This window comes from Centroberyx gerrardi, chromosome 22, assembly GCF_048128805.1.
Source record: "Centroberyx gerrardi isolate f3 chromosome 22, fCenGer3.hap1.cur.20231027, whole genome shotgun sequence".
NCBI classification, from domain to species: domain Eukaryota; kingdom Metazoa; phylum Chordata; class Actinopteri; order Beryciformes; family Berycidae; genus Centroberyx; species Centroberyx gerrardi.
Window position 1 is genome coordinate 16,089,430 of NC_136018.1, and position 24,953 is coordinate 16,114,382.

Genomic DNA, 24,953 nt, shown 5'->3' on the forward strand with positions numbered 1-24,953 from the left:
AAGTGGATAGCCAGATGTGCAACAACACAGGAGTATAAACCCAAACTGACACAGTACAGGAATACCAAAACCACAGACACACAAACACCGCGCCACCGCCGTCACACTCCCACACAGAAGCCAACAGAGAGGCCTCGTTATTTGAGAACAAAACGACGGCCTCCTTCTGTCTGAATATCTGGTTTTCATCACCACATGTTGCAACATGAATACTCAGAGGACCAATAAGTAGAGAAGCATTTCTACCTCGGTCTCTACTGTAGCCAATCCTAATTCTATTCTGTGTGGTAGTGTCTGTCTATTAGGCAGGGATTTATAGAGGTGCAGGTTTAAATATTTAAAGCACAGGGCTTTACTATCAATAGACCTGCAGTAAGTGATGAACCCTGTGGCAATAACTTTTCAAGGGGCCCCCGGAACTCCGGCTTATTGGCTCCTCTGATTCAAGATAAGCTGCGAGTTAGAAACAACATCAAACCACATTCTTCTCCAATGATACTTCCCCACTGTTCCCATGGCCAGATAATGACAATGTCCTTAGTTCCCAAGAAGAATGACAATCCATCTGGGTTTAAGCCGCCTTGTCCAACGCGTCTGACTCTGGCAGCGCCTCTGTTTATCTTCAGGCGCTCTGTTTAGAGTCTCCCAGTAAACACTGGAGCTGCTAATGGAAGGAAGGGCCTCGGGCTTTTATGTTCCAAACCCGTTATGATTAAAGTGTCTCTCTTTATCGTCATCTGCCCTAATTAAAGACAATCTGGCGGGGTAACACAAACAATGCGACGCAATTTACGCACAGAAACCGCAGCTCGTAGCCTGGAGGTCAACGGCAGGAATAGCCTTTTATATACAAATACCAGTGGTGGTGGTTGATGGGCTGGTGAGGATAGTATACTAGTTCTATTTTGCTCCCTTAGACATAAATCGTGGAGCAGATTGCACAACAACCCTCTGACCACAATATTATGGTGCTATAAATGAGCCGAGGGGGGCCAATCTATCCTGAGAGACTGCATGCAACAGTAAATTACTCTGCAACAATACAAAGCCCGTCAGTTATGTCGACCCACAGAGCACAAGTGTGAGAACCGGGTTCAGACAGTGTGTTTGTACATGATCCAGTAGGCTACTAAACGTGCGTAATGCTACCTCTGCTGCGCATAATCCCCTCTTGTGCACGGTAATGTAGTAGTAAATCAGAAGGTGGGTAAACTGTGACTTTCAGTAGGTGATCATCATAAGGAAAACAAACACCAATATGAAAATCAATTATATTTCAGAAAAGCATTAGGCCTAATTAATGTGCCACCCCCTTAAAAACCCCATCCTCATATAACTCATAATCAAACATCAGTTTGATACTACTTACTGCATACTATGAATTTATGTCATAAGATATATATCAGCCCAATAAAGTGGGAAAAATCTAGGTGGGTTAACTTAGTTTAGGTGGGTTTACCCTCCACTAGCCTACATCCCCGCTCATGCCCAACACCTGTTCACATTTCAAGTCCACCTCGCAAATTAAGATCGAACAACTGGAAACTGGACAAAATGTCACAGAAGGGCCATTACGCATAAGCATTTTTAAATAACCCATGATATAAAATAGCCAGTGGATTAATTGTCTTTGTCAGAAATAGGGTTTGAATAGCTTACCCAGATTGACAAAGCTCATCACCATGTCGGCATCGTTTAGAAAGGCATTTTCTTGATATGTGGCCAGCGGGGGGCCCTGCGTTGTCAGCATGGACTGGTAGCGGTCCAGCATGCCTTCCACCGGGCTCTTCTCCTCGCTCGATATGGTGTTGTATAAGTCCAACATGAAAAGCGGAGCGGAGTTGTACTTTCCGTGTGACAGATGCGGTCTCGGTCTGTGCGGCAGTCCGAGGATGGACAGGATCTCCTTCTGCATCTCTCTCTTCTCGTGCGTCCGCAGCCGCCGGTGGATGAAACCCGGGTGCACTTCGTTGTTTCCATCCAATAAATAATTACTCCCCGCGACCAGGAACATGCCATAACAAGCGCTCCACCACAATCCGACCAAGGTAAACCAGCAGCTGGTCATGGTGTTGTCCCGCTGTGCTCTCCGGAGTCCCAAGTGTGTCTGGCTTGGCGCTTCAGTCGCCTATCCAAATGTAAATGTGCGTAATGGTAACCAAAGTCTGTCCGAGCGCAGCTATTATCTATCACAGCCGCAGTTCAAAAGCAGCCAAACATGTATCAAGCCATTTGAAATATTTTCCAATGCAAAATGCGTAGATTAGCGCTGGCCCTGCTCTCATTTCTGGTTCCCGTGGCGCGCTGTCCTGCTTCAGGTTAAATGGCACCATGTAAAACTTTATTCTGAGAGCTCCGGCGAGTCTAAATCCAACCCGGTCAAAAGGCAACGTTTGATGCCAAGTTCACCCGTAAAAGAATAACAACTCCTCTGAAAGAAGCCATTTTACTTAAGGGGATGTATTTGCTCTCCGAAATATATCATTTTCCAGCGTTACGCAAAGGAAAAAAGTGACCCTTTAATAGTTGAAGAAGTTTTCCCACTGGTTTCAATGACCGTCCCGTCCTCCTACTGACTGAGTGTGAGAGTCCAACAGGAATCAGCAGGTTGCAGTCTATAATATGTGCGTGTGTGTGTGTGTGTGTGTGTGTGTGTGTGTGTGTGTGTGCGTGTGTGTGTGTGTGTGTGTGTGTGTGTACGCGCGCGTCTTCTGAAACCGCCCAGTCAGTGCGCACTTAGGCAGAGGTGGAGCTTTTCAGGCTATATAGACAAGTCTATCATCATTTCTGCTCGCTGCACTATTAGAGTCTTTCTGCCACAATAAAAAGTTTATCTACTTTGCACTTCACTAACGAAAAGCCTCTATGATGTTCCTGTAATATCCCTATAGGAACTTAAAGTGTCTGTGGTACTCTATAGTGAGCTCATACTAACCTTATGGTACTTTTTGGTATTTTTATTTATCTTCTATGTTATGGATATAGCATTTTCTTTGGTGTAACTCTTACGCTATAGCAGCTGCATGGTAGTTTGAAGTTTTTTAGGTTGTAATTGTATAGAGTATCTTTATAAAACTTAATACAGGATTACTATTCTTTCTCCTAAGGTTTGGATGATTGCGCTCAACATGAATAGCCTGTCGCAGAGCATAATTAATTTATGCCTCAAATCTGAAACAAGTCGGCGTTTTAAGTTATGAAATTGGTGTCAAATCTGCTGTAATCAATTATGAACTTCATCTTTACACGCCTAGAGTGAAGTACCTTCATCGCTGAAGGAAAGGACCGTTGAGGCGGAGGAAATGTTGTCCAGTTGAGGCACGACCCCTGACGATGGAGTGGGAAACAGCAAGTGATCAAGAGCAATGCGCCAAGAGCAGAGAGGATGAGTGAGTGGTGATCCCTCTTAACAACGCTATGGAAATGGATTGTCATATAAGTAGACTAATTAACTGTGTAACTAAGGGGGGGGGGGGGGGGGGGGGGGGGGGGGGGGGGAATTGGTTACATTATGGGCAAAAAACAAATGACCTGTCTGCCCATCCACAATAACTCAAAAACCATAGCCTTTACTTCAAAAAACACATTCCATTTACGGGTCTGGACTTATTCTAAAATCCCTTATCAAACAGCAGCTGAATTTGTCTCAGAAACATTTGATGTGCCTGGCAGCACATTTCATTCTTAGTTTATTGTGAAGAGAGCATAAGGGACTCTCTCTCTCTTTCCCTCCCTCCTCTTCCTCCCCCCTCTTTCCTTTCCTCTCCTTCACCCCAACCTGTGTTTTGTCTCCCTGGCCCAGACTGCGATGGCCCTCATGATAAGGGCCAAGGGTGTCCATATCTCTCTGTCTGTCTCTGCTACTGCTGCTGCTGCCAGAGCCTATCTTATCTGGGAGTGAGGAGTGAGAACCAGCATCAAAGCTACACATACCCCCACCAAACACACACACACACACATGCATACATGATCCCACACCATACTGCTGGCTGGCTTCCAGCCTGTAGCAATTGACTCTCATACTGCTAAGATAACTAAGGGTAAGATTAACATTATTTCTCTTTACGCTGGGTAATGGCAATTCATTATTAAAGGAATACATCTAGGTTTTGGGAGACTGGCCTGTTGGTCAACTTACTGATTAAGTGATGAGAACATAGGCACCAAAATCATCCATGACATTCATTCGCTGTGCAGTGATTTTTAGCTGTACAGTCTTTCATCACCCACTGCCTTCACTTACCATGGAAACAGAGAAAGTAGTCTCTGCTAGCTCACAACCACAGGTTATTTTTCTATCATGTTTTGTCTAAATTTTACCAATCTCCTACAAAAAAAACAGCAGACTTAGCTGCATATGATTTAAAATTACCTACCATTTAGTTTTCGAGATGCTCCAAGTTCTCATTTTCTCACTCAACATAGTGTATGCTAAAGCGTTAGCATGGAGCCAACAATCTATCAGGGAAACATGGATGATTTCAATGTCTGTGTTCTCATCATTTAACAGGAACGTTGACCAATGAGACAATACCCCAAAAACCTGGGGTGTCCCTTTAGGGGGTCGCTATCCTTTGGACCTTGGAACTGCTTGAATGTGAACATGTGTGTGTACCTGTGTACCTGTGTGTGTGTGTGTGTGTGTGTGTTTCTGTGCACTATGGACTCTCAACATCCATTGTTGACTTAGAAGGAGCCAATTCTCAAATCTCTGAAGCAGGGCTGAAGACGTCTCAGTGGGCTGACAGAGAACCAGCACTCTCAACGATGTGATTTTTCAACTTTCAGTTTTTCTTGGACAGACAATTCCTATTCATTTTTAATGAGAGCTTCTGCCTGATTTATACCACAGATCCCATAATACAGCGGCTAAGCAACATGTTGGACTTTTTTGTGCTTTATAAACATTGAGTCATGAAAGACTTGTGGCTGTGGCTCTGGTCGTGTAAATAGTGAATTTCCTCAAGGTGCGGACATTGTTGTCTAGTCCTTCTCTTATTGGCTCTAGCTCTAAACAAGGAAGCGGGGAAATAGTCTTCCACAGAACAAAACCATAAGGGGAAATGGCTCATTTCTACTGCCTCTTGTGAGTCAGCACATGGAGACAAACAGCGTGGAAACAATCTTTCAAACACTTCACAGACCACTAACTTTGGGTATGTGTCATATTACACAAACTGTACATGAGTAAGGACAATGGGACAATTTCAGCTTCTTCAGAGCTTCAGTGCTTTCTGGTAAAATCTGAACAGAATAAAGCAGCACAATGCAGAAACAGGCTTACAGCGATAAAACAACATAACCTCCTGTGTCATTGTGTCGGCCGTAACTTTTTGCTTGAATGAGTGAGTCTGTGTGTGTGTAGGTGTGTGTGTGTGTGTGTGTGTGTGTGTGTGTGTGTGTGTGTGCAGCACCAGAGGAGGAGCAGGTGATGTGTATGGCCTGGGTGTGCTGGAGGCAGGAGGAGGAGGAAACACTAAACAGAGGTTCTGCGTCCTGTCATCACGCTGTCTAGACAGGACACCTCCTAGACCTAATGAGGTCTTTCTCCGTCTCTATCTATCTCTCTTACACACACACACATACACACACACACACACACACACACACGTCTCACTGTCTCTGATTTTAGTTACTTCTTCCTCAATTTCTTGAGACGTTTTTATTTAACAACATCAAAAGTTAAAGGTCATACAAACACACACACAGACTGGATAAGCTCCCATGCATGTCGTGTGTGTGTGTGTGTGTGAGTGAGTGAGTGAGTGCGATAGACATAAAGAGAGCCTCTCCAACACACAAAATGAAGGGGAGGTGTGCTCCAAAACCAAAGGAATGCTCATACCTAGCACAAGGCTGCCTGGAAGTGCTGGATCTCCCATACTAATTATACTGCTATGATTACTAGGACACACACACACACACACACACACACACACACACTTTATCAGAGTCATCAGGTGTTCACTCTAAGCCAGAGGAACAATGGTGCGCTGCTGCAGGTACGCTGCTTTTGATGCCTTTCTACTCTTTGTGTGTTCACAGCCTTCATGTGGCTCCCAGCACATTAAGATATCTTAAATATCTGGGAGACGATGAAATTCTCTTCACTAATAAATTGCTTTGAAAAAAACATATTCAATGCATCAATGTGTGGAGATTCTTGTGAAATCATATCAAAGGAAAAAGACCATTTATTTAAACAGCGTATATTTACAAGTCAAATGAAAATTGCCCTAGTTGAGATGTAGATTAGATGGAACTTTTTAGCCCAAGAGACTGGGCGTCATCTTTGCCTGTGAAACTTGCCTCTGTGGTGTTTCAGACACACAATACACATCAGAAATAAAGTCATTTACATCCGTACAGTGTGAAACATCAACCCAGGGATAATAAATCTAGTATTCTCATAGGTTTATACTGATTGGACTGATTATACAATAGTGGGCCACACCAAACACACCTAGATTCAGTTATCATTACAGTATGAACAGAATTAATATCAATTATGTCTCTACAAAGGCTTGATTTCATCTAAATCTATGGCTCAGAACCCAAAATGGGTGACGGATCTATCTTTGGCGGGTCACGATATGACTGGTGACGATATGTGTTCATCAGCCTTGGAGTTTAGGTGAGATAAAAAAAAATCTCATTTGGGTCTTGGGTTAGCTGACCAGATGGTAGCTAGCTAACTAACCAGTTAGACATTAACAATCTAAACACAAAACCAATCAGGTGTATCAGTGGGGAAATGATCAGTTTCCAGTTAAAACAGCACAGAAGTGAATCATATCTGTTCCAGACTGGTGACATGACTGAGTTGTACTTTAGGAATGTAATCTTTCTCAGCCGTTGTTGCTCAAGAGCTCTGAACCTCCAACATGGCTGCAAGAGGAAGCACTAGTTCGCCTGAAAGCCCTCTGCAAGCTAACTTCTAGGAGAATTTCCCTCCTCTGCCTGTTCCAGAACTGAACCTGGTTGCCCCGGCGACAGCTTCTGATTGGACGACAGGAATTCCGTGGTCGATCTCATACTGCATGGCCTGGGTGAAAGGAGATAAAAATCAACCAATTAAACGTAATATTTTCTCTATTTTTGAAGCTTTTTCTTTGAATAAATAAAATCAGGTGTCAATTTGAGCGGGGGGAATGGCAGAAAATATGAATACTAATATGAAGGGAAGCAAGAATTTACCAGTCCAACAACATAAAAAATTTGTCAATTGGTTGAAATAGTTTTGGTTATCATATGTAACAATATACCATGACTGACAATGGTACTACTCTCCCATGTGCTGCCAGAAAGTGCTTCATGACCTTTAAACCATGGCAAACACTGTATTATGACAAAAACGCAGGCACTCCACATGAACGAATCCACCTGTTATTTGAAATTCTTCTCTATATATTTCTTACGAAGCTGACTTTTCGACACCCGGACAGGAGCATCGGTGTGTGAGCTGTGCACCAGGCGTACCTGTGTGAAGGAGGGAGCGTCGTAGCAGCTGTAGACGGCTGAGGAGCGGTCGGCACGCAGACACTGCTGGGGGAAGGAGCTGATCTGCTCCGCTAACTCCAGGGCTGCTGTAAGAGCTGCAAGGGCAACATCAAGTTAGAGTACATGCACACACACACACACACATGAACAAACACATACAGGACATACACACATACAAACAAATCATACACACACGCAGGACATGCATTTACGCACAGGAAATACACCTACACGCAAATATACAAATGTAGGCCTTATATACACATGAGGGCGTACACACATGTGCAAGCACAAGGATATAAGGTGCACAGATATGCACAGGCATGATTCTCTGTGTGCTGCATGTACATACACATTGCAGTGTATTACTATCCCCTTCTATTATTACATCAACTAAAACCACTTCGGAGCTGCAGCCCTTCAGTGAGTGGCATTCTGCAGTCCAGCCTCCCTGCTGCTGCGCCTGTCTGTGAGCTTAAGCCGTGCCACTTTGTTCCCCGGGCCACATGAAAGCACTGGACCACATCCAGATCTGTCCTATGGAAAAACTACGCCTGATGATGGCAGACTTTGATGCGTTGCTGCTTCTGCGTTTCCCTTCTGATCTGAACCCGCGCTAAGTGATCAACCTCGGAGAGACCAATTAGAGCGAGGCTCGACTGTGGGAAGAGGAACTTCCTAAAAGAATTAACGTAATCTTCTTCTAGCGTCTGAGGAGAGAGGGGGAATCGGGGATGGAGCCGCGGAGAGCACATGGAAAGGCTTTCTGGGGTTTAAGGATACGGCAGCGTTCATGCATTAATATAACACAGGAAATGCCATATTGAAATGCACGCATAGCTTAATCCTCAGACTGCCGCTCCAATGAATGAGGAGCGGACAGCACTAATAGTGAGTTATGGCTTCAGCGTTGTATTGGAGCCAAATAAAGAAAACAGATTCACTGGAACAAATTTTGATTATATATGATTCTCTCTGAACTAACCCTACAAAAGTGTTTCTTAAACTGTGAGTCTGGAGCCAAAAAGGGTCATGGGCCTTTTTCTGGTGGGTCCACACATGACTAGTCGGACTAAATGGCTATTTCACGGGGAATAGCGATTTCTACTTGCACTCCAGAGATGGTGGAGTGTCAGGTCCTCCCATCCATTTGCTACACCCACATGTTGGTCTTCACATCCAAACCATTTGTCTTCTGTGTCCTACGTGGCTGCAAAGGCAAACTAATGCGAGCCAACACACACCGTGAACACACCATCAACCAGCGAGTTTTCAATACCGCCCTCGATTGTGATTGGTTGAGAAAATGTTCTCTGGGTTTTATTCCATTTTAATTCCCACTTGACAACGCCTTCAGCCAGACATTTCTCCTGCACGGCTATAATGCTAAAGCAAAGTAAAATGTGGGGAGAAAGGTCTGGCTATGTGAGACTACCACAGGAATAAAGGAAGCAATCCAACTATTTTCAGATTGACAAACATGTATTTTTGAAATCACACAGTGACTTTTGAGTGTTTTCCATTTGCTCTTCAATCATGAAACTGAACACATATCGGATGATTTATGCGAAAACCTGAAAATCACTAAAATTTGTTTTACAAAGTTTCCACATGACAGCAATGCTAAACATACAAACGATCTCCGATACCTTGTCCATCAGGAACAACTCTGTTAGCCAGTCCATAGGCAAGAGCTTCCTGGGCTCCGATTGGTCGTCCAGTCAGGATCAGGTCGAGGGCCCGGGACAGACCAATGAGACGTGGGAGCCGCACTGTGCCTCCGTCAATCAAGGGAACTCCTGGAGAGAGACGACATGTTCAGTCATGAGCCAGTGTTACCCCCATATTAAACATCTTCGTACCGACTTTTACACGGACAATGATAGAACTTTTACCAAAGAGCGTCAGAGATGTATCCAAGATATCGCAGACGTCTCATGTTACATCTCAGATCCATGCTTTTATAGAAACACCATGTGTAAAAGTCTCCTTAAAACAAGCTTTACACACTCTGAAACAGTCCATATACAAACCTGCTTGACCTGACATGGTCATTTTTCTAGGATACTAGTTGAAAGGATACTAATATCAAGCATATAGACTGGGAACATATTGATAAAGCTATTGTAGAGGCCCTACTTTTTTGCTTGCCGCACTATTGCTCCACCACAAAGTGAAATCATTTGGAAAATCCTTCGGTAATGAAAGACGGAGGGGATGCAGGATATGAGGTTCTTCTAAAATGACTTCCACTTTAGAGGGGAATTCACACTGTAACTATGAAGGTGAAAAGGAACGTTCTGGGCCAGTGCAGTGCGAGCTGTGTGAAAACACTTTAAGAAATGCGTAATATACTGCTGGCGTTTATCTAGGCTACTGCTGTCAGGGGAACAAAGTTTTGAAACAGTTTTAGAGCTTGATACTCCTTAACCATAACTCCACTTTCTTTCCGACAGTATGTGAAACCTCAAACTACCCGATGATCTATATCCGCATGGCCTTCCTCTCAGCCTCTCTGGACACATTTGTATTATTGCTGCGTCCAACGGGGAGGGAGAGGATAGGGAGAGCGAAACGAGAGACAAAGAAAGGGAGAGAGAGGAGAGAGAGGAACGGGGAGAGAGCGTACCGCGGCGCATGTTAAGCCGCTGGCCTGCGTCCTAATTGCTAAAGAGCACCAGCTGGAACTGGCATGGTTTCTACCGCTCAGCGCTCCGCAGTTCCACGCCACCATCCCGACTCCCTAATTCCTCCGAGCCGCTGATTCTATTTGACCGCCCCTTATTGGGAGCACATGTGTCGGACATGTTTTCATAACCCCAAATCATCATGCTAACTTTCGTTTTTTTTTTTTTCTTCTTCTTCTCCTTCTGTGGGGAGTTCCGCAAGGCTCCATTGTGGAAACACTGGGATTCTATTCATACTCCACACAAGCTACTCTCTTTCTCCGTGTCTTTCAAATAAATCACGCCGGAATACATGGAATACCAGTGTTAATACATCTGCAACCAATCCGGGGGCCTAGTTTGAGTCCAGACAGTCAGCACATATGGCAATCTGACAGACACAAGACTATGATTTGGCGGGAAGTTGGGGGAAGGGGGGGGGGTTACTAGATTTCACTCAATAATTCCTCAGTCATCCCTTATTAGTGGAGTGTATTCTATTCAAATGTCAATTGTGGAATGTATGGCTGAGCACTGCAAGCTGACAGAAATGATGCCTAAATTCCTTGTGAAGCAATCATGGAATCACAAACACTAACATAGGTCCTTTCAGCACAGGTGTGTGTGTGTGCATATGTGACAGTGTGTGTGTGTGTGTGTGTGTGTGTGTGTGTGTGCATTTCAAGGTCCTTTCAATATTTACCAAGACAGCAACTGAGGTCGAATGTTTCATGTTTGGAGTTTTGCTCCATGGAGCTTTGTCTTTCACCACACATAACCACAAACACGTACGTGCACGAATGCATGCGTGCATACTCAGGCTTGCGCACACACACACACACACACACACAGACACACACACACAGCATCCTCCAGTCCTCCTCAGGGACGGAGGATAGATTAGATAGTGGTGCAGACAGCCTCTTTATGCCGTGTCCAGCATTATCACCCTTGATTACAGCAAAGGAAAGGAGGAGGATAGGAGGGAATGGAGTAGAGAGAGAGAGAGAGGGGAGAGAGAGAGAGAGGGAGGGGGGGAGAGAGAGGGGGGGGGGGAGAGAGAGACAGAGAGAAACAAGGACAGGAGTTGGACTAGAGAGAGTGAGAGAGAAACAGAGAAGGAGAGAACAAAAAACAGAGAATCAGGTTTGCTTAGAGAGACAGAGAGAGAGAGAGAAGCCAGGTTGACCTACAGTCAGTCTGTCTTTGGTGCTGCTGTTGGCACCATTGCTATCAGCAACCGGAAGGATCTCCCCTCTTATCCTGAGCCCTCGTCTCCAGCACCTCCACCCTCCACCCCCCCCACACCCTCCTCTCCCTCTGATAGTCCCGTCTCAGATGTGTCCTGTTTGCAGGAACACACACAGACCTGTCCTTTGTCCCGCATGAATGGGAGCTGAGAGGTTGGGGAGCATCTCCTTGAAGTTGTTTTAACTCAAAAGGCATGTTTGACTTGAAAGACCCTGACTGAGGTTGAGAGCGCTGGCTTCTGATCCCATATTCAAAGTTCCTTAGTGGGAAACGCTTGGCAGTGATCCTGACACATGATAATCAGTCAGCGTCCACAAGGTCGCTTCAACGCAAAAATGCATTTATTATCCTTACAGGGTCTGAAAGTAATGATCCCAACATTTGGAATGGAGCTATTTATATTCCCTTTCTGTTCAAAGCAGATAAGTCCTTTGTCGAGACTCAGGCTTAGTATTAGCTGGGTTTTACGTGTGTCAGCAAAGTCTATTGTTCCATAACTAGATATAAGAGGTGCTTCTCTTCCTGCAGAGTGGGGCTGTCACAGCTTATCGTCTGACTGACATGTAGACAGTTTATCTACTAGCTACAGTTTGATATAACGTGTTGGTGTATGATAACAGGACAGTTCAGGTCGTTAAAGGGGAATGCCGCCCATTTTCAGTAGTCAAATATGTCTTTGTCTTCCCTTCAGGCAGTACTGTGATCATAGGAAAAAAGTCTGGATTGGTTTCAGAGCCAGAATTGCCAGGCTCAGCTGGGTCAGGTCACATCAGCAGCTCACATACCTCAGAGGCTCATTTGACACGCCCTCTTTTCAGTACAATGCAATGTCAATGGGAGTTTGGATGTGAGACATGAACCTGGTGTTTTGAAAGAAAGAGAGTTTGAGCGTCTCCATCCAAATGAGCCAAGTAATTCTCAAGTGTTGACTGTTTTGTAAAAGAAAAGGTAACCGTGTCTCACAAAGATCCACCAAGTACTTCACTGCTATGCTGTATGGTTGAGGATGGAAATGAGTGCGCATGCGCTACATCAGCCACAACAAACCAACATGGCAGGTGCAGGGAGAGAAAGTACTCAGACTATCGAAAGTGAGAGAGAAAGCAAAAAGAGAATATCTCCTTTGGGGAATAGAGTATCTCAAAATGATAGTACAGTAAGTCAGCCAGTGATTAATGACCTGAGAACTAAGTGTGAAATACAGCAGAATGAGGTGGTGGTGGTACTGGCATCCCCAGCACATCAAAGCAAAACCCACTACAATGGACTCCCATGAGGGTAATGCGATTAAGTTTGATGTGGATTAGCGATTTCTGGACAAATCCAGCCTAAACGGACGGAGGGATGAGAGCGGACCTTCAGTCGGAAGCTCACTTTGAAACGCTCACCGGGAGCCGTGGAGAAATAGCTCGGCTCAGTTGGGTTGGGTCAAAGATGAGTGCCACAATTAACTTGATTTCATGTCTTTAGCCCGCTGAGTAAATACCAGGAGTGTGTATTCTTTAGTTCTTAGAGCGCCGTCATACAAGACCACCGAGGCTGAAAATAGCATGAAACTGTGTATGAAAATGGACGATGATGTGTAGGAATTCCTAAGAAAGAACCAAATCACAGTGAGTCATCATGACCAGATCCTAACCGGAACAAAACCTGCTCTGACCACCCACACACACACACACACACACACACACACACACACACACACTATATGGTCCAATAACATTAACTTGGAGGATTTTCAGTTGTGGTAAAGAAAATGGTTTCTGAAAGTCTGGAATAGTTAGTTCAGCTACCACATCTAAGTGCAAAGTGTTTTGTTTAAGTAAGACCAGTGTTAGCAGTAGTAATAAAGGCAGTCAGTAAAGCCTAGTTGCAGTCTTTTAGGCGTCTTGCTTTTTCTTTGAATGTACAAGGTGTATAAAGACGGCGGCCTCCGGGATTGACATCATTCAGTCCTCCACGATGTCCCACAATGCATTGCCTTCCCACGGCTTCTGAACTGGCCACATCATGCTGAGGTTCAGATGTTTTGAATTGCGGGATGGGTCAAACCAAGAGTTTGGAACATGGAACGAAATGGAAAGTTCATAATGCTATAAGGCATTAAGAGAGACAAGTGGTAATACTAACAATAAGCTGTAACCTGTAAATACCTGGATGGACCGCGTGTATCTATGCTGTCTCAACTCCCTCTACTCACTTTACTGGTGTAACTGTAACAGGAAAAATAATAATAAAATACTTGAGAAGGATGTGCTGCTCATTCACTCTAGAAAAGAAGTTTAAATTTAAGGGTATTAGAAATCTATTAGTGGTAAGACTAATGTAAAGCTATTTGCATTTGCCCAAAATTTGTGCTTAGCCATTTATGATGTTGACTGCTATCCGTTTCGACACACAACTGCTCCGTCGATTCACACTTTATGGAAAAGAAAACCGTAAAGCTTCAACAAGAGTGACGGTTTTGAAGCTGGATGATGTAATCCCTGGACTATGCGATCCACAAACTCACCGAGCAGCTGTTTGAATTGGCTGATGTTGTGTCAGCTTTGGACCGACATACAGCTTCCATTCAACATGTGGCTTCTTCTTTGGCCTTCTTCATCTCGCCCACTTCCAGGTGGGACAGATGACTTCAGCTGGGAGGAAAAGAGAAGGAGGAGACACTGACATAGCAGGATGCTGCAGGTCTGCTGCTGGAGGGGTAGCACGTGAGCAATGGGAATTTTCACCCATTTAGTCGATGTTTCTCTTAGCAAAGGAAAGCGAAGGTCTCCACTTTAAAAAAGGAAACTTGGAAGTTTACTTTATTTCGGGATTTTTCAGGATTTTTATACTCTGAACAACCTCCATGCTTGTCATAATTGACCATGATTTATCTTCGCCACTGCAGAAAAAAGAAAATTCCTGGGATAAAGTAACCATTTAGGTTTCCTTTTCCTGTGCCAACCTGCTTTTTTTTTTTTGCTTTGTGATGTTCCACTGGTTTCAGGAACCAAAATAGCATCAGGGAAGTAGGTAAGCATGGTGGTTTTTCATTCAAGGTATTTTTTCCATTCAAGTGTCTAAAAATTCTACTGAGCAGTAGACACTGTACATTAATACCGAGTCTCCTGTGATGCAACCGTCTCCTCCTTCTCATTTCCTCCTTGGCGGGGCAGAGGGGCCCCAGACAGGAAGCCACAGGTTCAGCGGCCAATCACGTGCCAGGAAGCTGTCAGTTCCTTGTGGTTGCCATTGGCCCACATCAGAGCGGTGTAGTGGGACTCTGAGGGTTTTTTGACTCCAAAGCCACCAGGGATTCCCTCAGGCTCTTAACCATCTGCGCCCGACCCGAAAACGGTTACAGAATTTGCCCATTAAAAAGAAATATTCAGGAAACCTACAGAAACACCAAGGCAGGATCTTTAAATAAACGGTGCCTCCCACTGAGCCACGCCACTTTTGATGTAAAGGGCGAGGGAAGTGCAGTTTTCAATTGTTTAATGTTGGTAAAATAAAACAAACAAAAACGTATGCTTCCGTCTCTTTTTTCCCCTTTAAAACCTGGCTTTCTTAAACTTTCTCAGCTAACGACTCCTAATGAGAAATCTAGTCTATCGTCCCGGGACTGAATCCTGCTAATGTCCTCTAATGTTCCCTCACTGAGACTTTAAACTGCAGTAACTACAGGCTTCACGCAGCATGAGACCAGGGCACCGTATGGGTGTAGAAAACGCTGGAAACCCGCAGCCAAAATAATAATTACTCAGCTAAACGCACATCTGATTAAAAAGCCGCAGCGGTTTAAACTTAAGCCGGAGGAAACGACTCAAATGTGTTGACAAACAAGTCTTGGAGATTTGTGGCAGCAAAGACGCTGAGAGTTAGTTGCTGGGAGGAAATGCTTGATGTGTCAAAACCGCAGCAATGCTCATTTGTGCCTCCCAAACATAGTTATGAACTGATGGAAGAGATTTGAGTGCAGGCATTAGATGAGTTACGCCCCTCATGTGACACACAGATTGTGATTTCTACTGAAAGAAGTTTGATAGTTTGTGTCCCGAGATGCATTCATAATCCTATTCCACGACTAGGAAATCACACATCACCATGCTGCCGTAACGCGGCTTCTCCTCTGTCTCCCTCTCATCCATCCCACTGTTTAACCAAAGAAACAAACACCGGAGAGAGGCTGGAGCATGGCAGCACATGGTGGTCTGGCACACAGATGCCACCAGACTGGGAGGACGGAAAGACAGACAGACAGACAGACAGACAGACAGACAGACAGACAGACAGTCAGACAGACAGACAGACAGACAGACAGTCAGACAGACAGACAGACAGTCAGACAGACAGACAGACAGACAGACAGACAGACAGTCAGACAGACAGACAGTCAGACAGACAGACAGACAGACAGACAGTCAGACAGACAGACAGTCAGACAGACAGACAGACAGACAGACAGACAGTCAGATAGACAGACAGACAGACAGACAGACAGACAGACAGACAGACAGACAGACAGTCAGATAGACAGACAGACAGACAGTCAGACAGACAGACAGACAGACAGACACACAGACAGACAGACAGACACACAGACACACAGACAGACAGACAGACACACACACAGAGACACACAGACACACACACAGACACAGACAGACAGACAGACACACACACAGACACACAGAAAGACAGACAGACAGACAGACAGACAGACAGACAGACACACAGACAGACAGACAGACACACAGACACACACACAGACAGACACACAGAAAGACAGACAGACAGACAGACAGACAGACACACAGACAGACACACAGACACACAGAAAGACAGACCCACAGACAGACAGACAGACAGACAGACAGACAGATGAGGGCACTGCCAGGATGCTCTCCTGTTAAATTACAGGCCCAGGATGATAAGCCCTATAATGTTTACACTCCTAAATCTAGCACTGCCAGTAAATTATAGTACAACAGTTGTATTTATAAACGGCATGGTCGTATTTTAAGCCCTCCAGCAGCATGGCAGCAGTGGTGACAGCAATATGAGAGACGCTGCGACGCTCCAGCACGAGCCACTTCTGCATTTGCAAAGCCAATCACGACTTGCTCAGTGTTTACAGCAGAGGATCCAAGGCACTACTTGTTCTTTTGAAACTGAAGCCGAGTCAGTGGGCAAGCCGTGCCAGCTGGCTGCAAGATGCCAAAAAAGACAGGAAATGTTGTTTATGGGGAAATTGTGTGACATAAATAATATGTAAGCCCTGTTTGGCCGCGCAGTGGAAACCTGGCGGTCGGTCGCTTCCTCTTCTACTTATCAAGGCTGCCCAGCAGACTCGGGCCGCGATGCCAAAAGGTCATGGTCACTGGTGTTATCGCACCGTGACTCGCTCCGCACACACAAACAAGAGGAGGCTGGGGTGATAACAGAGCGGAGAGCAACAGAGTTGAAAAATAGTAACAGCGTTGACTTCCTGGCATTAGGAGACAGATGATGTATGTTTGGATGCAAAAAAAAAAGAAACAACACAAAGATACTTTCATGGACAGATATAATTAGATGAGAGAATACGCTCAGACAGAAGGAGCAACAAAATGTAAAGCGAGAGAGAGAGAGAGAGACACAGAGAGAGAGAGAGAGAGAGAGAGAGAGAGAGAGAGAGAGAGATAAAGTAAGAGAGACTGGGCTAAAATAAGGCCCCTGGCTCTATTTCTGTATGTGTGTGTGATGCTTATGTTGTGTGATGCTTGTGACAATCTAAATACTGTTTTCCCGTCCAAAGATGTTTTTGAGTAAGTCAACATGTAATTGTTGCTTATTACAGTTAGTTTTTTGAAATTACTGTCGTCCTTTTACATACAATCCAGCCCTGTGACCACACACACACACACACACACACACACACACACACACACACGCCCCACATGCAAAGTAGTAGTATCACTAGTACTTGTAGTAGTAGATGTCAAGTAGTAGTACAGTAGAACTCCTATTAACAGTAGTGGTGGTAATTGGGGTAGTTCTAGTAGTAGTAACACTAGTGGTAACAGCAGAGAACTAGTACTACCAGTAACATTAATAGTAGTAGAAGAAGAAGAAGAAGAAGAAGAAGAAGAAGAAGAAGAACAAGTAGTGGTGGCAGTTGAAGTAGTACAAGCAATAGCAACACCAGCAGTAGTAGGAGTAGTTGAAGATGAACTTGAAGTGATAGTAGAAGTGGTAGTTGAGGTAGTAGTATTTGTAGCACTAGTAGTAGCAAGCAGTAGTAGTAGTAATAGAAGTAGTAGTAGTAACAGCAGTTGTAGTAGTAGCAGTAGTAGTAGAAGTAGAAGTAGTAGTAGTTGTAGTGGTAGTAGTAGTAATAGTAGCAGTAGCAGTAGTAGTAATAGAAGTAGTAGTTGTAATAGTAGTAGTAATAGTAGCAGTAGTAGTAGTAGTAGTAACAAAAGTAGTAGTTGTAGTAGTAGTAATAGTAGCAGTAGTAGTAGTAGTAGTAACAAAAGTAGTAGTTGTAGTAGTAATAGTAGCAGTAGTTGTAGTAGTACTAGTAGAAGTAGTGGAGGAAAAACATGTAGTTGTAATAATAGTTGAGGTAGTACTAGAAATAGCAGCACTACTAATAGTAGAACTAGTAGCAGTGGTAGTAGAAGTGGTAGAAGTAGTAGTAGAAGTGGTAGAAGTATAAGTAGTACTATAAGGCAGTAGTACTATAAGGCCTGACACGTACCAAACCTGCGACAGAACACTCCCATCACGGCGCTCTCCTCCACCACTCTCAGATCTGCCAGCAGAGCCAGCTCCAGCCCTCCAGCCACAGCGAAGCCGCTGACCGCGGCTATCAGTGGCTTCGACAGCTCCAGACGGGACGGACCCTGGAGGACACGACGGGGTGAGAATGTCAAAACAGAGATACACACACGATACATGCACGGTCCACGCACCCAAGTAAACAAGCGTTCACTCGCTTACACACTCACTGAAGCCAGCATAGAAGGGAATACACTTCATAAGCAAGGCAGCGACATTGCTTCCTGTAGAAAAGAAACATTCTCACAATGAAAGAAGAGTCTTGGCCTTGGAGCACAAGGTCAAGTCAAACTGGCATAAGACATACAGTGGGTATAAAAAGTCAACACACCCTTTCAAAATGTTATTGCCTTGAGGTCTGAAATAAAAAAAAAACATTAAATTAGACTTTTTCCACTTCCAGGGACCAGCAAAATTGAGGTAAAAACAAAAGGCTATGCATTTCTGACCATGTATTGACTTTTTATATCCACTGTACATTAGAAGCATGTCTATATGCATGCATGCATATATTTTTTGCTAGTTAATTTCATACTTTTTGCTTTTCTGATTTCCATTAAGTTAATCTACGAAAAACATCCCAGAGTCTCTACCTGATTCATGTCTCCAATGCTCAAACGCTCCAAGTTGTGGCTGGGCTGCCACTGAACAAATGAAACACTGTGAGTTTTAATGGAGACACAATGCTATAATTTTGTGTGCAGGAGGTTCACTCAATCCCAAAGACTTGAGATGCGATCCAGACAGATTTTATGGAGGTTGCAGTGTTTATAGCTTTACAGTACATCAAGTCTCCATTCTGTGTCAAGCGATAGTGGGTGTGCCAAAACAGCGAGGGCTTTCCATATATGCACTACACTCACACACACACACAAAACTATAGTGTGAATGCATTCCTTTGACTTACCTTCATTCCCTAACTCCAAACTCTAATGTTAACCCTCACCACTACATGCCTTCCCCAACCTCTCAAAAACACTCATGAAGTCCGCAACGATCCTCACTAGAGAGACTTTTTCTGGTTTTATATTCTGGTGAAGACATTTAGACCTCAGAACATCATAAGAAAATATAGATATAACCCTGACTACTACACACACACACACACACACAAGCAGCCTGAAGAGCGCTCACCATCGGACCGGGACCCTTGGTGACATCTTGCTCCAATTTGAGGGAGGCTGTGTGATTGGCCAGCTCCTTCAGATCATAACCAGCGCAGAAATTCCCTCCTGGAAGAGACCACAAAATTACAAAGTATGGCAGCTGGAAAGCCGGAGAGGAAGGGAAAATGATGAGGATGAAAAAAACAACAAGTTGAGCTGGAGTCCGAAGGGCTGCAATTTGGATAGCGGCTTGCACGGGGGCTGGCTGGCTGGCACACAAACGCTTTTCTTCCCTAAAGAGCCCAGGCCCGCTACATAAGACACAGATACATGCATGCACACACACACACATACAGCACAATATTCTCATTAATGGAAGACTAACGTACTCCAACCACAGCCCCTTCCGTTGGATTCATGTGGTAATTACAACATTACCCAAGAGGCCTACAAACACTATGTCACAGGCTGAGGCAGGGGCTCATAAAACCCTCTCTCTCTCTCTCGCTCTCCCTCTCTCTCTCTCCTTCTCTCTCTCCCTCTCTCTGACGGTAATGAAAATGATTATAACGAGGACGTGCGCCAGCAACACCCATCAACTGAGAGCTTTGATTACAGCTATGGGTCAACGCAGGGCAATTATATAAAAGCAGTGTGTCATGCTGTTTATGGGAGCAGCGATGTGACGGAGCTCCCTAAACCTCTTTTGTCCTCGTGTGAAGAAAAAGAGCGGCAGATCTGGAGGCTGACGGAGGCTCTCGAGGAGCTTCGGAGACTCTGCAAGAGGCGGCTTGTCTGCGAACACAGTGGTTGTATTCAAAGAGAGTGGACGGTGAACGGTTAGACGTCAGCAACTCTCTCCGGGAGTTAAAAAACAAAAAACAGAGGGGGTTTAGTCTAATCGGTGATGCTGTCATGAGAGAAAACCTGGAGACTAACAATGAATGGGCGACTAAGCTTAAGCTTTGTGGACTCAAACAAACTCTCCCCTTCTTCTTCTGTGTCTCTTGATGACACTGTAGAAAAAAAATACTTGGTTCTTGTGTTTCTTGCTGTGGGAGGGACTTCTTTGTGTTCCCAAATCAAGACAAACTGTCCTTCGATCCCACAGTAAGAGTAACATTGCATGGATTCTGATGTGCTGTGAATTTTCCGTTCACATATATAAGGATTGGAGCAGTTTCTTGCTTGTGTTTCAGTTCAATATGGGGGACAAGAGTTTTTATACACACACATAGACAAAGGTTACAGGTTATACTGGTGACATGAACATTTCAGTTGCCCCTGCAGTGACCTGGACGGCGTACCGCGAAGCTGGTTGGCATCCAGACTCTACCTGACCACAAAAGCCCTGCAGAAATCCGATTCCCAAACACTCCAAATATGTGCCAACGCATTCAAAACCTGCAGAAGGGCAATTGCTTTTAATTTCACGAGGTAAAAAAAAAACAAAAACAGTCCGAAAAATGAGAGCAGAGAGAGTGATCGTGTTAGCGCTAATTTGAGCAAAATGGCTTCCTTATGTTTTGCAGAAACAGCATTTCCAAACTGGAGCCTCCGTGCTTGTCATGTGAAAACAGAAGACGGACTGCTAATCACCCTGGAAGCCCAGTCGCCTTGTTAACAGCGGCGCTACAGCGGTACCTGCAGAAAAGTAATGTGCGGCGGGACTATTAAAAGCACATTATAGACACGGTGGGAATCGCAGAAGAGGCTCTTTGGGGCGAGAACGGGCCGCTGCGCCGCTCGTTGCGAACCCGTTTAATGCGAGCCAATTACCCTCCAACACACACTGTTTTCAGTGGCACTCAGCAGCCGCTGCCTGGCGAGGCTCCAGGCTCTGAAGTGTCGGAGTGCGCTGCTCGTGTCTCCCGCGGGGCCGGAGTGCACTTTACAAGGCGGACAGGGAGCGCCGGCCCATCCAGGTTGAAGACATTATTTCCATCGGGGGGAAGGGAGTTCGTTCAGTGTGTGTGTGATGATTATTTTTAGAGGTATTAGGAGCCGTGGCATGGTTCTGGCTCGGGACGGCTGACACAGTGCAGGCCCCCTCGCAGGTGTGTGTGTGTGTGTGTGTGTGTGTTTGCACTGGTCTGGTCACCTCTGCCAGCTTTTGGGACTCAACGTGTCCAACTCAAACTGAGGTGCAATGAGATAGAGGGAGCAGGAAGAGAGAGGAGGAGAGGAAGAGGAGGAGGTGGAGGAGGAGGGTCAAGGGTCGAGGATGGAGGAGTGGGAGAGATGAAGGGGTGAGGGAAAGAATAAGGGAAGCAGAGGCAAATTCCATGACTTTTCCATAACTTTCCCGTCGGGGTACTTCCATGACCAAAGAATGTTCTTCCTTCCTGGTTGATTAATGTTGTTTTTCAGCTCAGAAAAGTTAGAAACGGCAGTCTGGTTTCCTCTATAGTTGGGCTGCTGTGGTGAAGCTGAAAACGACCATAATACTATGAATGTGTGAAGCAAGTTCGAAAACACATTCCTGTCAAATGAGCCATTTGTAAAAATCCCTGATATTCCCTGACTTCCCCAGAGAACTGATCAACCTCTCTGACTTTTCCTGCCTGGAATAAACCTTCCATGATATTCCAGAAATTCCATGACCGGTGGGAAAGATGAAACGATGAGAGGGAAGATAAATAGGAGGAAGAGGGAAGGTAGGAGAAGAAGTTAAAGAAGTTTTATTAGAGGAAAATGCCCTCGAGCAAGGCACTGAATCCCTACCCACCTCCCTGGAGTGTGGGGGGACAAGTGACAAGAGAATTTCCATACAGGGATCGATCACTGAAATCATATTATTATCATTCTCTCCATCATAATTCTGCTGTTCTCCCCCTCTCTCACCTCGGCCGTGCAGGACGGCCACGCTCAGGGCCGGGTCTCTGTCGAAGGCCTCCAGCTCCTGCAGCAGACGCCGCGCCGTCTCCTGGTTCACCGCGTTGCGCGCCTCGGGACGGTTTATCGCCACGGTAACCACGGTCCCCCTCCGCTCCGAGACCACGGTCGGCCCGGCAACTGATGAGAGAGACACAGAGACACGATATGGACCACAACGCTTAGAAAGAGGCTGACCCCGAAAACGTTGAGTATGAACCGCACAGTAGGAGGGATGGAGGAGGAATGTAAATCGTGCTGTGTGGATGGATTTGATGACAGAGTGAGAGAGAGAGAGAGAGAGAGAAAGAGAGAGAGTGAGTGAGAGAGAGAGAGAGAGAGATGATGGTCTGGCTAAGATTGAGCTGGGCTGAGGTGATGGCCCTGATCTCTCTCTCTGTTTCGGTGTGTGTTTATGTGTGTTTGTGTGTGTTTGTGTGTGTGTGTGTGTGTGTGTGTGTGTGTGTTGTGCCCCTGGCTGTGGCTTGAGGTTGCAGCAGGCAGTTGACCTGACATTGTTTAGGGTCATCCCAGGGAATCCAATCCTCAGCCGCAGCCAGAGGCGTCGCAGAGAGAAGAGCAGCAGGAAAAACAAGCTACTGGACACTTTCACCTCGCTCACACCAGGAGGAAGACTGGTGAACAAAACTCAGTGAAGTGAGGGAAGACAGGGTGGGGGGAAAAAGGGTAACTTATCCCGGGCAGACACTTTTCACTGTGCCACCTCAAGCAGCTAATCACACGGTGCAGTGTTTTTAATAAGGGTAAATAGGGCTAGGAAACAATCCAATATTCACAGAAGTGTAATCTAACTTCCAAGAGAATCAACTACATAATGAGTTAAAGATCCAGTGCAATCAGAATTACATTTCTCCATGTCTCTGTGTAATTTAACAAAGGACCTGTTAATGTGAACTTACACCAATTATTATAACTGTCAGCATTGTGGAAATTTGACTAAAAAAAACTCTGAATCAAACAGATTTAGAATTCCAAATTCACTTCCTGGTGTACATGATGTTACATACACCCAGGTTTTAATGAATGCTCTGATTGGTCAACAGTATGCATAGTTAATCAGGTGTTCCAGTTTGCCAGCCAGCTACTTGCTAAGTCTCTGTTCCTCCATTGTTGCTGGGCGTGGAGAGATAGAAATATCTTTTGGCATGTACCAACTAACCATCAAAAACTGAAAACAAAATGATGCTCACTGTGTTAGAAATCAACATCAAAGCTTTCCTTGTACTGGGTCTTTACGCTCTGTGTTCGCCCTATTTGGCCTTGCAGTGGAAACCAGGATGTTCAGAAGCCTTCGTGTTGTAAGAGGACTAGAAAGTTCTCCACTTTCCAGACCGATGAACTGCTGACAGCTAGCATGTGTTTTTTTTTTTACATCATTTGTTTCTGCACTATTTCCCATGAAGCCCCATTCAAATTCGATTTGCCTCATCACCCAAATTGATTTTGGCATCACCAGAGATATCCTATGGACCCACACAAATCAATACATTCAGCCCTTTCATACATTCTTTGTTTCTAAAACAAAGAGGGATTCAAATCTTGGTTTATTTTAGATATATAAATAGTGCTGCTGCAAATATCACCATGTAAGCCTTAAAATCCAGACCAAGTCCATCAGAAACTTCTAGAAGGTGAATCATATACTGCAAATGCTAAGACATAGTTGATTTTTAAAATAAGTTTCCTTTTATCCTCCTTAAACCACCTTTTTATTGTATCTCAAAGATCTGCAAGTTAAAGTGCTGTTATGTCACTGAGTTTCTGCTCAAAAGATTTAAGTTTGAATCAGAACTTTTTACTTTTTGTCCCTCAGAAACTCAAACTATAGAACATTTATTTATTCACTGCTCATAATCTTACCATTTCTGGTCTGACATTGATAGTTGGGTGTCACTGATCAGGTGTAATGCAACTTGTCTTGATTACAATGATATTTATTAGTATTGCAGATTATTCTTACTATGGACAAATGTTACATTCATATCTGTAAATAGAGGGTAGCAAACCCTGTTTTAATTTGATAATAAATGATTTCACTACTTACTTTAAATCACATATGCATGCAAAAATGTCAAGGCCAGAAAAGTGTACATGCCCTCGTCTCAGTCCTTGCTATTTTGAAGCTGTGTTTCTTAATTTGGTGCTCCTTATCTCCAATTTATAATTGCATTGTGTTCCTTTCATTCTTTTAATCTGTTTTTCTACAATTTCTAGCTGCCATTTCATAAAGTTGCTGGTCATATCCACCACTTTTTTTTTTGCTGTTTTTGTGTTGACCATGCATAATGTCCCTCACCTTGTTTTCAAGGCGTACATTCCGTGTATTTAGATAAATTTATTACTATAGTCACATATAAAACAATGTGTCTCTATGCTGCCCCCTGCAGGCCGCGTCATGTTACTGCACGGGTTCCCCGCATACCTCTTCCTGTGTCTTCACCTCCTTTTGCGGTGCTGTAGGATCCTTTCTGCACCAAGCGCACCAGTGACTGTCCAAATACTTTCCTCTGACAGAAGGCTCCTACACGTGCCGCCCACGTCTGACCAGCCTGGAGAGCCATTGGTAAAACTCGCCCGTTAACAAAAAACTCTTCAAACTCACAAAACAGAACGGACAAATTAACTACTAACTAGATTACATTTGAAATATTGATATTCAAACAGTGTCTCACAGCCAAAGCTAGCATGAATAAACTTAAACGTCGAGTAAACGTGACTCAACCTA

The 24,953-nt window shown here is 44.6% G+C and overlaps 2 protein-coding genes across 2 annotated transcripts in view; both read right to left on the reverse strand.

Moving 5' to 3' along the window:
• Positions 1-2,567, reverse strand: part of bmp6 (bone morphogenetic protein 6) — a 51,430-nt gene extending 48,863 nt beyond the window's left edge. The window contains exon 1 of the mRNA XM_071908844.2: positions 1,660-2,567. Within this exon, the coding sequence (XP_071764945.1) occupies positions 1,660-2,068 (409 nt within the window). The 5' untranslated portion in view covers positions 2,069-2,567. The remainder of the gene's footprint in view (positions 1-1,659) is intronic.
• A 3,609-nt stretch (positions 2,568-6,176) lies between these two features.
• LOC139919197 (enoyl-CoA hydratase EchA19) lies at positions 6,177-24,949 on the reverse strand. The gene is made up of 7 exons (XM_071908847.2): positions 24,651-24,949; positions 22,178-22,348; positions 19,362-19,459; positions 18,148-18,292; positions 9,150-9,299; positions 7,480-7,595; positions 6,177-7,045 (listed from the first exon to the last, which is right to left on the reverse strand). The coding sequence occupies exons 1-7, from the start codon at positions 24,787-24,789 to the stop codon at positions 6,938-6,940; spliced, it is 927 nt and encodes a 308-aa protein (XP_071764948.1). The 5' UTR covers positions 24,790-24,949; the 3' UTR covers positions 6,177-6,937.
• Between the last annotated feature and the right edge of the window lie 4 nt (positions 24,950-24,953).